The sequence below is a fragment of the Phaethon aethereus genome, assembly GCF_964289735.1.
Source record: "Phaethon aethereus genome assembly, chromosome: 14".
In the NCBI taxonomy this organism is placed as follows: Eukaryota; Metazoa; Chordata; class Aves; order Phaethontiformes; family Phaethontidae; genus Phaethon; species Phaethon aethereus.
Window position 1 is genome coordinate 8,857,093 of NC_138590.1, and position 13,264 is coordinate 8,870,356.

At 39.5% G+C, this 13,264-nt stretch overlaps 1 protein-coding gene across 1 annotated transcript; it reads left to right on the forward strand.

The window, feature by feature from the left end:
* Positions 1-5,063: 5,063 nt before the first annotated feature.
* Positions 5,064-10,122, forward strand: SPINK9 (serine peptidase inhibitor Kazal type 9; the record flags this gene model as incomplete). The annotated part of the gene is made up of 4 exons (XM_082006390.1): positions 5,064-5,127; positions 7,236-7,255; positions 9,424-9,551; positions 10,077-10,122. The coding sequence occupies 4 exons, from the start codon at positions 5,064-5,066 to the stop codon at positions 10,120-10,122; spliced, it is 258 nt and encodes an 85-aa protein (XP_081862516.1).
* Positions 10,123-13,264: the final 3,142 nt, after the last annotated feature.

Genomic DNA, 13,264 nt, shown 5'->3' on the forward strand with positions numbered 1-13,264 from the left:
ATCTACCACCTCTCTGGGCAACCTGTGCCAGTGTTTCACCACGCTCATTGTGAAAAATTTCTCCCTTAGACCTAGTCTGAATCTGCCCTCTTTTAGTTTAAATACATCAGTTTGACTGACTTCAGTGTGACAGAACTTCAAAGTGCTAAACACCTGGAAATTACAACTTAAAGTACAAAATAGAAGGCAATTTAAAATAAGCCCTATTCAATGCTCACTGTCCAATTCATTCAGTGCTACGTGTTAAGATGTTAATGCCTGTTTTGCATATATCTGTGAAGCATCAAGTCATTCAGAAACATCAGTGGTATGGCACTAACTCAAAGGATTCACAAGCTAGTTGCACAATCGTAGGTATCACAGCCTTGTAATTTATCTTAAAGAGATCAGAAGATACAAAGAAAAAGAATAAAGATCAGCTTCAGCCTTTGCAGAGAGTCCTGGTGTTGTGTTTTTTTACTTTCTAAAATAGCATATGAAACCTTCAGCTGGGATCTGTCCCAGCTTGATACCTGCAATTTTACAGAAAGGCTCCTTTGATCTTTCTTAAGGTGTGGAAAATGGGAAACTCACCTTCCTTCAGGCAAATACCCAAATGTTTTGGCACAGCTTGATGCCTTAAGAAATACATCATTTGATTCTCAAATCTTCCATTGAGCAAGACTTTAAAAGTCTGATACTTTAATTGCATATGGGTGGACAACCCTAACCACCCACACACAATAAAATTGAAGGAGCCCGTGTACTGGGTTGCATATAAACATGTACTGGAATCACTAAGAGGTCTGAATTCCCACCTGTGACCATATCAATATCTATCTTGGCTTGTACATTCTTCCCAGGTATACATGGTGTATGAGAATATGTTTTTTAGCTATTCCATGTGCCATTTTCTCAGCACTGTTTATGACCTCAATGTAAGGCACTCCATCATATGAATGGGAACAAGCTACTGCACATCAATCCTCCCATGCAGAATAAAGCAGGCTCTTTAATGACGTGCTGCAGCAGCATATTTGGCATCACATTTGTGCTCCATTCAGGGCTCCTGAAATAAAAGCAATATATCAATAATTGTGACAAATGTTCTCACTCTCAGAAGAATATGCACTAATATTTTATCAAATGTAACAGGCCTGTTAAAGTGAATAAACATTTGTTTACCAAGGAATTGCTTTTTCTTCTTCAAAATAACAACTTAGAGAGGTAAGAAGTTGGGAAAAACAAGATACAATGATAAAAGCAGAAAACTATCAGAGGCCCCAAATTAACATACATGTATTCAAACAGTAGCTCCCAGCTGAATGGAAACCAGTACGGGTCATTCAGCTTACTTATCCAACCTTAGGCCTTATTTATCCAATTCTGGGAAGCAGCTATTACTAAACAGCTTTGAACACTTGTTTTCCAACAAACAACATTTTTTTTCAAGTAGCTAAAATCAATCCAATATGCTACTCTATTGTCCATGTCCGCTTTGTCAAATCTAGAAATGTTAACTCATAAGGACTAATATAATATGCCACAAAGCCCCTAAGCAGCTGACTGCCAGTAGCAGTTAACATTGATAATCTATGAGAATCACAGAATCAGTTCAGGCTGTAATGGACCACTGGAGGTCACCCTGCCCTATCACCACACCATGGCCAGTGTAGAACAGATCTCTTTTTTAATATCACTGATAATATCTCTGGGCAACCTGTTCCAATGCTTGTCTACTCTCATTGTGAAATTTGTTTTCTTCACACCTAACCGGAATTTCTCTTGCTGCAATTTGCACTATTCTCTTTCACTGTGTACCTCTGAGAAAAGTCTGACTTTTGTCTTCTCTGTACACCCCTATAAAGTAACTGAAGACAAAAATGAGACTTTGCCGTCTTTCTTCAAACCGAACAAACCACTTATCTCAATCTTTCCTAGTATGACATGTGCTTCCTCCTTCTAAATATCCTGGTGGTCCTTCACTGGGCTTGATCCAGTATTTCAGTGTCTTTCTTGGCTGGGGAGCCCAGAACTGTACACAGAACTCCCGATGCAGCCTCGTAAGTGCTGAACAGGGGGAAACAATGGTGTTTTTGACTTGATGATTACATTCTTATTAATATAGCCCAGCATGCAGAGCTGGACTTGTTCACTAGAGGTGCAAACCATTGACTCATGATCAGCTTGTCCACCAAGAGAAGAACCACTCTATTCTCCTCTCAATCTGCTGCTGAATGTTCTTGAAGACAGCACTCTGACCTAGATGAACCTTTGGCCTACCTCAGGATGATATCTCAGGTTGTCAGACCAGCTCTGTATGAAGACTACCAGGGCAAACAACAAGCCTCTACAAGTCTTGACAGAAAGGCACCTCAGATGAAGCATTTTTTCAGTCAAACAGTGACTGTTTTCTCCAGTTGGCTAATGTGAATTCTGCTCATTCTTAAAGGTAGGCATATAGATACAGAGATACTTTGATATCCTTTTAAACTGGAGTTGCAAAAAATGCTTTGTGGCATTGCTTTTTACCAAATTTCGTTTTGAGATTTTACATATGAGTACTACCTCACAGCAGAACGTGAAACAGACTGTTGCTTTCTGTGTACGGCATTTTTCTTCTCAAAGCTTCAAGACAGCTTTGATCTTTCAAAATGCAAAAATCTCCAGAACTTCGGCTGACCCCCTGCTGTGCCCTGCTTGTAGTGAGCTGCTATTTGCACACCCTACAATATGTCACAGCTTCTCATCAGAACTGTATCCCTCCCATCTGATTGGTCTGGGCAAGCCCTACAAAGCTTGAGGTCCACTGCTCAGAAAATTAATCTTAATTTGATTCAAAAGCCCCAATCAAAACACCTAAACATTACCAGAAAGAAAACATCTGCATCATGGCTTTTCTGCTATGGGGCATAGAATAAGGATCCTTTCAATAGCAAGATAATTTTCAAATGCTAAGAAAGATCTTATCCAAAATCTGCCTCCCTCATTAGCCTCCTCCCACCTCCAAAAGTCCTCTTTTCCTTTCCATGCTAGTCCTCAGAAAATCTTCCTACATCAACTCAGAAGATTGCAAACTGATGTTTATACTCTTCTGCTAGAGGGATGGGATGGATACTGAGGTTGCATCAGACAGTACACTCTGCAGCACCATATTAGGCAAGAGAGTGTAACCAAAGTGGCGGATTTCCTCATACCAGTGTCAAGGAACCTGCATGTTCTGTCAAGCTGCAGTTTTATAGTTTCAAGATATCCTCAAGAGTCTTGTTTGCTCAAAACTATTCAGACTAGGAGAACCTTCTGGGTTGTTTTACGTTTTGCTTTTGTTGCCTAGTGTTGGTAATTGTCCATCAACCAATGAACATATCCTGAATATTCTCCATGAGTTTATACATGCTCTATGCCAGGCTCTAAAGATAAGTTTTAGTCTTTCCAGAACAAAAAACACACTGACATCCCAAAGCAGCAGAGTCCAGATCAAACCCCAATTTAAATCACAGCCTGCCTTTTGTGATGTCTACCTCACAGGAATATGCACAGATGTCCAAGTTAAGAACAAAGAAAAATGTAAAATGAAATCACTGAAGTAAGGGCATTAAAAAAAAAAAACAACCTACAGGCCTCCACCTCAAACCAGATCTTTACCTATCCTGGAACTGGAATTTGATGGCATCTATTATTTTGTCCCCTTAAGTGATGAGAAATTAACCACTTTTTCATTATTTACATTCTTTAAAAACAAGATGATCTGTATCCCTCTTGGTTTCCCCATGAATTAGCAGGGCCCAAGGTCTACTTGACCTATTACAACCTTTTCTGTAAGAACTTGCAGTCCCTCTGTCTTACTGAAATTAGCGTATATAACCCTAACTCCTGCATGGGGAAAAAGCCCCAGGCTATCTTGCAATGTAGGGAAGTGATCACTGAAATACTGTGAATTGTAATGTAATCTTTCATATTGAGACAATTTGCACATCTACATTGCAAATCACATGAAAAGGCAATTCTGAAAGAATGTGTTCAAAACAAAACTACAGGCTCAAAACTCCACGTTGCTTTGAACTTTATGAAAATTAAGACTCCAATCTGAGTTTTCCATTGTGACTCTACCCCTGGTCTGTATTATAAAAGCCAGAGACTTATGTCTATTGATTAAGTCACTAACACACTGGTATGTTGGATTTGTGACATAATGACATTGTGCTGGAAATAGCAACAAAGGAGAAGATGGGCAGGCAGAGGGATCTTCTCCATATCTCCATGACAGCAAACTAGGCAGTAACTCAGCAGAATGAACAACAGCTGTGAACTCATCACTTCTCTTTGCGAGGCAGGGCAATGCAGTATCTTTGCTCCTTCTGTCACAAAGCATTGTTTCTGATCCCTAAACTGGTGGAACTTTAAAGGTAGAACCACACTGAAAAACTGGGGATCTTCTGGGCTGTGTGTGGAGGTGAGGGTATTCACGTGAAACATAGACTTTTCCAAGTAGCAGCTACTCCCACAGAGCAGTCTGAAAGGGCTCAGTGCATGGCCATACTAACCAGCATCATGTCTATCCACAACTAGTGACAAGGGTCTTCAAAATTTCAAGAGAATAGAAATTAAGCATTTCACCTCTACTGGTATCAATCTTTTGGAATGCACCCTGCAAGATTTTTTTTTTCCCCTGGGAATTTTATTCAGCTCTACAGGTCAATATGGCAATAACAGAACAGCAATGAGTAACCACCTTACTGAGTCACTCCTTGAACTCGCTAATGGAGATGGAACAGTTAATTAGGCAAGGGGATTTGCCAAAGTACAATACATCTCCTTTATCAACGCAATCCATGCTGTGACACTTATCTTTGCCCTGTACTTATGACCTTCATGTTGCACAGAAGACATTCTTATTGACACTACCCATGGGCAACACCTTTGTCTAATTACCTTCTCTACAAGGGGGATTTCATCATCAGGGTTCTTGCTCTTTATGCATGCATATATATATATCTGCTGTCATAGGTACACAAATACACATTTAAGCTAAGTGTACTGGAATACTTAGAGCATAGATTGGCTGTGAAACAGTTCAAGAACCCATGTCTGCCATGAAGATAACAGGCACCTTTGTGCTCCTCACCCTGGCAGTTCTTTGCTTGGCAAGTGAGTAACCTTTTTTACTTCCTGATATATTGTAGTTCTAATATTCAAACACTGGAAGATTCTCAGTCTACTGCGATATGGTTGCTGGACTTGGGTGGCAGAAAGCAAGTGAAATTTTATGCTTGTGCATTATTTAGCAAGCAACATTGCACCAGCTTTACAGTTGGCAACTTGAGTAGATGAAACCTATTCCTTGATGCTGGTGTGAATCAGAGCTGCCTTCTGCATTGTAACTAAGAAATGAACTGTAAAGCCTCAGAACTAAAGCAGGTTTTTTCCTACTTATTTTTTTCTTCCCTCTGAGCAGGGAGGTTGGAGCTGATGAGGTCTTTCTCCTGCCAAACTGAGCAAGCAGGAGACGGTTAATGATGCATGAGCCGCATAGCTGTGAGCAACCTCTTTATAATGTTAGTGTGCCAGGCTGGAGACAGCTTTGAGGCACAGGTTTCTCTATAGTAAAATAGGGAGCTGTGAAGAATTTCTTGAGCCTTCTCTCAGTAATTTTTTTTTTTAAACAAAAACTTGCAATAAAAAAAAAAAGATACAGAAAAATAAGTACATTTAGAATAACTGAAAGAGGAGAGTCCAAATCTATGCTAGTAGTACGGCAGTTCAATTGCATTATGAATGTTAAGGAAGCAAAACAATGAAAGTGTTAATACAAAACCACAATTATGAAACAAAGTAATATTTTTCCATTTTGAGTAACTCTGAAAATTTTGCTTTGAAAATTTTGAAAATAAAAATTCTTATGATAAATGTCAATTTCAATGAAATGGCATGCTTTTCATGGAAACTGTTCTTTCAAACTGTTTCACTAACTGCAGAAAAATAAATAAATACTGCTTTTGTAAGAACTCCAGCAAATCCCTTCCTTGAACTTTCTAGTTTATCTTGTTTGTATTAAAACTTTATGGATCGATACTTTTTGAGCCACTTTTTTTCTGCATTCATTCTCAAATACATAGTGATACCAAAAGGTTACCAGAGAAAAAATAACATCTTGATGTTTTTGTGGAAGTGGGTTAAATCTCATTCAATTCCAGAATAATGAAAACTCAGTCAAACTTCTGGCAACATAGACTGAAACTTGACATGGAGCATTATTTATGCTAGTTTTCTTTACCTTGGACAACTTAACTTTACTTGATGAGAAGATGTAAGCAGCTCCATGAAAGGACGTTTCACTGGAAAGCCTAATGGCTTTAAAGATAAAAAAACCCTACACTTAAACAAGTGCTAGAGCTATATTGCCTTTTAGATCATAATGTACAGAAGCCTCTGCCTGATAACTTTTATCCCTTGGAAGCCACAGAATGACGATTACAGGACAGGATAAGAACAAAATACATTCCTAAAGAAAGTAACAAATGTGTCACCATAATGGAGACATGCCAATGTTACTTGATTACTTTCTGGAAGGCGTAATTATCATTGTTTTGAAGGAGCTTTTTGAAGCCCCACCTGAGAACAGGGATACATTATATTAGATGCCATGTGTATAGAAAATAGGAGCCAATCCTTCTGCCAAATAGTTTAGAATCCATACTGATTGGCGAGGGAAAATATTTGGTAAAGTGGTATTATGATCCAAATTGCATTATCATAATCATATATATTTAGTATCATAGTTTAATTAAGATATTATCCCCATTATTGGCAGAAAATCAAAGTATAAAAGGGCCATGTGATTTGATTACAACCACACATGATTTTTTTTTCTCAACTTGGGAATTAAAACACAGTCATGCTCAACATCTAGTTAATCCTAAACAGACTGGCCATTGAACATAATATTGACTCCTGGGTCTTCAATTTTTCTCTAGTGAAAAGGGGAGCAATAGCCTGCCTGCCTTCCAACAACAAAGGCTGTTCTAGTTGCTGACATAGATTTCTAGGGTAAACAATACAATAAGGTCCACTTGCTTAATAGGTCCTGACACCTGTATCTTATTAAGCACTGAAAAACTATGTCAGTATTTACTTTCAAGGTGGTAAGAGACCTGGTGTTGCTGGAAGATCTGATACTAATGAAACCATCCCAGTTGCAAACTGAATGTTCAACAGTGTTTTTTATTTTACCTTTTGTGATTCTGTTTATATTGCAGATGCTGCTAAAGAGAATGAGGTGAGTAATTTTTATTTCTGGATAAAAATATATAGTTTGTTACATGAGGTGCATGAGGTTAAAAACCCAAACATATTAAACACTAATTAAATGTTGCTGAAGTATTGAGATTTTGGAGAGAAATCCCTGAGTCTGAGATATGTCGTTTCCATACAGTTGCCCTGACAAATTTCAGATGCTTTTACATGTAATGCAGTCTGGGCAAGAAATTGTGCAAGGCTAAATTTAAAGTTGGAGAAATCAAGACTTTTAAAATATTTATCTGGTGAGGACACTATAAGGCTTTCTTGGTGACTTTCAGATCCTAAATCACATACCTAGAGATTTTAATTTCTCTCTGATTATGCTGGAGTGTCCATCCTGGGGTCAACCTCTGAAAGAAATGAGGCACCAAGTAATAAAAATCCTTACTCAGATGAGCGGAGACAAGCCCTTTGGGAGTAGCAGGAAGTGGAATTTCAGTCACACAGAGAGCTGCTCCCATACTAGCACAACATATACAGCCTGTGATGCCTGAAACTATACCAGACATATGTACTTTTCCTGGAAGAGCCTGTTTTACTCTCCACACCAAACTAAGTATCTCCCATTTTACCAGCTGTTACACACACATATATATATGGGGGAAATTCACCTACTTTCTAGCTTTTAATTAGCTGGCCCTCGCCTCTCACAAGTTGGTGATTGACCAGTTTTAAAATTATAAGTTACAAGCTACAGAGATTCCCTTCCATGCCACTGCCTCCACTGTGTTATGTTGCGGAAACCTGTCAGCTATGTCAGGTCTCTGACCTGCTTTTGCAGTTGGGGCTAGGTGTGCTGCCTCCTGCTTTCCAGCCAGAGAGTTTGAAATGTGTGAGCAGCCAGGGCTTTGGAGGAGAGGGAAAGGACCAAACGAAGGGAAAACCTAGACAAACTAACATCCCATATGCTTTTTTTTTTTTAATGAGACACAGAATTTAAGCCCATAATACCCAAAAGAGTGATTGACTAATGACTCTTTTTGCTAGCGGAGACCTCTCAGTCTGTGCTGAGCCATGGCACAGGGGCTGGGCTGCTGACGGGGCTGACCACACACAGCTCCTCATTTCACCCACCTGCAGACCCTGGGCAATGACTAGCATAAAACCAGTCATATAATCTGTAATAAATTCCAGCGTTTGGCTGAAGTAATACTCCTGTCCTTCACTAAGAGTTGGAATGAAGGGCAGAAAATCAGGCCATAACAAGAGAACAACAAGGCTGGGTTCTGTTTTAAATATATAAATTTATAATACATATTATTTTGGCTAGATCTGCAGCAAGGAAATGCTCTAGTCATATAGCCTCCCTCCGAAGACTAATATGCTTCAAACTGTCACTAGACTAGCAGCAAAAAGAGCTGAACCAATTTTAGTTACAACAGCACCTATAAGGACAGGTGATTTCCTAGGCAAGCAAACCCTAGGCTTCTGAGGATGACAAACAGCATATTAAATAGAATATGTGCACTGCACAAGAAACTCCTGGCTTGTCAAATGCCAGGAATGATGCTCACTTGACAGGAGAAGATTGAGCTCCAAAACCAGGACAGGAGCATTTTCAGTCATTTCTTTTATTAGTTTACACTCCCATTTTCATATATAAGTATGTAACAAATACAGTTCCGCTATCAGATGAGGGCCTTTCAACAATTTCTTTTCATGCTAATACTTAAATAGGACTTTACTTAATTCTGCCTGGACCAATCCTTTTACCAGTGTAAAAAGCATCAAGAGCTGATACTTGTGCAATAAAGAGACAGAAACCCTTCACATCCTTGAGAACTAATCTCACCTGAATTTACTGACAATCGTAATCAGGTAGGAAAAAATGTTGAGTCAACTTTTCTGTAGATGGAGAAGGGGCTGTATTTTTCCAGTGACTGTAGCCTGGTTCAGACAGACAGCAAAGTCCCTGAAGGTGCTCGGTACGTGGCATGGGTAGGATCACACACATCTCTGTCAGAAGGAATGCCTCTTTTTTTTGAGGCTTAGGCTCAGCTAATATAGATGGTGGATCCCCACTGACTGTGCTGTTCTAGAGCAGCTGACAAGCTTGTCCAAAAATTTCATGTATTCATTATTTCTGTAGGAGAATGGAGAATGTAAGAAAGATGGATTCAAAGAAAAAGGATAATGTATTTGCAGGTAGACTGCAGTGAATACAAGAGGTTAGAGAGAGGAAGACCTATTTACTGCGAAAGACTGTATCAACCTTTTTGTGGCTCTGATGGGAAAACATATAACAACAAATGTTCTTTCTGCAAAGCAATCCTGTAAGTACAGTACTATGTAATTACTCCTGAATAAGCCAAAATCTGACATTAGCTTGAGTTATCTAGTATTTCCACTCCACCTAACTGCTATAATTTTTTTCAAGGTCATTACTCCTCTGCTTCTTTGCTTAATCTTTATAGACTAATTGCTTCTCCCACCAGTAAGGTCCAATTGAGCTAAACAAATTATCTTGATATTTGTGTGAGCAATTTCCTCTTCTAGCAGAAACTGTAGAAGCTGGACAGTAAAGAGTAGACTCCAATAGCAACACAGGGCTAGCAAGGCACCTGGACCCAAATCAGGTCACATAAGAATTCAAAAGTGATACTGGAAATATCTTGCTTCTAATGGATAAAATACATAATTTTTAAAAGAAAATTGTTTACAGAACAGTGCCTTCTTGTCTGCTACAAATGTTTATAGTGTCTGTTAGCAAGTTGTTGGCTGACGGCTTCAGAGAGATTTTAGTTTATAATGTTAAGCTTACTGTCTGCAATGTCTATGTCCTCCTTTTTCCTTTGCAGGAGAAGTAGAGGTGCCTTACATATGAAGCAAGCAGGGGTATGCTGAATGAATTCTGCATGACAGCAGAGTGCCGAGAACAGCTTTAACACCACCTTATCACAATCTCTTAACTTAATTTCATTCATCCTGCCTGTTCTGATGATGGTGAACAAAGCACAAAGTAGCCTTTTCAGTTGTGCTCTGTCATTTGCTGCTTCTCTCTGTTTCTGAGTGTTGGGATTGACACTCCTGTCCTCCCTGCAAAGCATTTCCTTGGGATTCTTGGGACCATTCCTGTTTCTGTAGCAAGTTGGTTTTCACATATATTATTCATTATATATTTGTCTCCACAGTTAAAGTTCAAATCTTCTGACAATGCCACCTGATTTTAGCGGACAAAAGTCAGTGCAAGCATTGCCTCTGCTTTCCTTGTTGAAGTGTTTTCTTTCATTTACTCAGAAACTTTTGCAGATCCTTCTTTTCAAAGGCTTCAGCTTTCCTAGGTAGTGCTTTGGCTCTTCCAGTTTTGTTGCTAAATTTTAAATGCTCATTTTTCTTCTAACTTTGTACAATTCTGACTCGTATATGTTGTTTAGCTACTTAGTTTGCATGTTTATTAAAATAAATGTTGACTCTTTGTTTGTCCATGGTGATCTTTCTAGACAATTGCATCCATTATTCACATGTAAGATATTTCCCAAGTTACAGAAAATAATCATAGAGCAGGAGCTAGGGCCAGAGGTAAAAAAACAAAGCCTGGAAGACAAAAGTTGTAACACTGATAATATGCACTACATGGCCTCATCTTACTGAAATTTATCCTACAATCTGTCTCTCTTTTTTTTTTTTTTTTCATTCAAATGAAACCAATCTGGTAAACTGTAAGACTGCATAAGCTTCATAGCAGTGTCTCTGTTAAATCCTGTCATTTAAGTGTGATCACTAATGATTCTGTTCACTTCTGAAAAATTGGCAACTTTCAGACCTGACGAAATTTCTCTTCTGCTCTTATATCCTTATTATCTTCATTATTAAGCTAGTTTATATCATCTACACTTGAATAGTCAGTCAAGGGAATACATTCTCCCAGAATTAAAACTTATGAATGACTGATTTTTGCTGGGCTTACACATGAATAAAATTTTGGAACTGGAATGTGGGTATCATTTCTGTCCAATACTCTAATCGGGCTGGAGTAAGATGTACTTCAAAAGAATGGAAAATGAGGAAAGAAGCTCATGTCCTTGCCTTTGAAGGCAAGTCATCAAAAAGCCTAGCCATTCCACTGCTGGCTGGAGGTTGCTGTAGTATCAGGCAGACTGCATTCTGCAATGGAAGGACCAAGAGCATTTGTTGGTCCGCAGTGTTAGTATGTGCTCGTTCTCCTGGCAGAGCTGAGAACACTACCCTTATTCCATGTAGAGAACAGGCTGTTGGACTTTATGTGATGAGGATTAACAACCAAAGAGAGAGTCTTTCACAGGCTACTTTACCAAGGAATTAAACAGTGCCAGGACACAGCTGTGAGCACTGGAACCCCATCATCTTTACTTTGAAATTGTTAGCATAGCCCTTGCATGATCCTGTCTTGGATCTAAATTCTTCCCAACAGTTCTCAGGCACATCTTGGGAAGATAGGGACCACTCCCAAATAGGAAACTGGATGAAGGTACCCTGTTTTGGAAGCTAAAATAATCTCATAGCAGAGATGTGACTAGACTCAACTAGCTGGCCTCTGGATGAGAGAGGCTCTGTTTAATTTGCTAGTACACACTGATGTAACCCTAGTCTCTAGTTTGATTTATAACCTGAACTGTCTGAACTATTTTTACACTGATGGCCTATTACAGTCAGTACATCTGGAAGAATGATAAAGCTGGAAACAATAAAAAATGAATGGAAAAATTGAGGATTAATGAAATGCTAGATTAAGTATGTAAATGGAGTGCTATTTTCCAATCAAGCAAACACCGTAAAAAGTAAATAGTCTGCATTTCTATGTCAAATAATACTACATAATGAGTGTATTTAACAAGAGACTTCTTTTTCCTGACTGTATAGTTCTCTAATGCATTGCATTTCTGGGCAAAATAGCAGTAACTACCAAATGTTATGAAAATCTTGGCCGAATGGATTTCTTACCATTATTATATGCTGTTCCCAGACACTGGTGTGTCCCATGAAACCACAGGTAGCAGAACAGGAGCCTAGGGACTGTTTTTGGGAAGGAGCGTGGTTTATTCCCCACTGTGGGAGGCTTCAGACTCATTTCTAAGGGACAGTGGTACACTTATGTCCTGGTTTCAGCCAGGATAGAGCTGGTTTTCTTCACAGAAGCTAGTGTGAGACTGTGTTTTGGATTTGGGATGAGGAACTGTTGATAATGTGCTGATGTTTTGGGTTGTTGCTGAGCAGTCAAGGACAGTCCAGCTTCTTGTGCTGGCCTGCCAGCAAGCAGGCTGGAGGTGCACGGGGAGCTGGGAGGGGACACAGCCGGGACAGCTGACCCAGACTGGCCAAAGAGATATTCCCTACCATCCGACGTCATGCCCAGTACATAAACTGGAGTTGGCTGGGGGGCGGAAATCGCTGCTCGGGGACGGGCTGTCGATCACGGGGTGGTGAGCAATTTCTGTATTGGGCCTCACTTGTTCTTGTACATTCCTTTGTTGGTATTATCATTATTGTTCCCTTCTTTCTTTCTGTCCTATTAAACCGTGTTTATCTCAACCCACGAGGTTTTTCCTAATTCTCTCCCCCGTCCCACTGCGGGAGGGGGAGTGAGTGAGCGGCTGCGTGGTGCTTAGTTGCCAGCTGGGGCTAAACCACGACAACTTAGTACATTAAAAACCTACTCAACATTCCGGATCATTCAAAGGCCACTGAAACTGATGGGAGGTTACCTGTGACCTTGGCTTTAACTCTCATCTTTCAGAAAGGAGAAAATGGGCACGTTGTTTTGTAGGTAGGTGCAAAAGCAGAAGATGTTCTATTGAGGTTATCAGTTTAGAACAACAGTCTTAGCCAAGTGCCAGGATAAAATTGGAAACTTAAACATTGAGACTAATAAAGATGAATGAAGAGTTTCTGCATAGACCACAGCCCACTTCTCTTTGTAACTGAAGTCAGGATTAATTAGCTTTATATATCAAAGGACTAACTGCTGCTCTGAATGCCGGATCACACAAGTATGTGAGGAACATAAAGC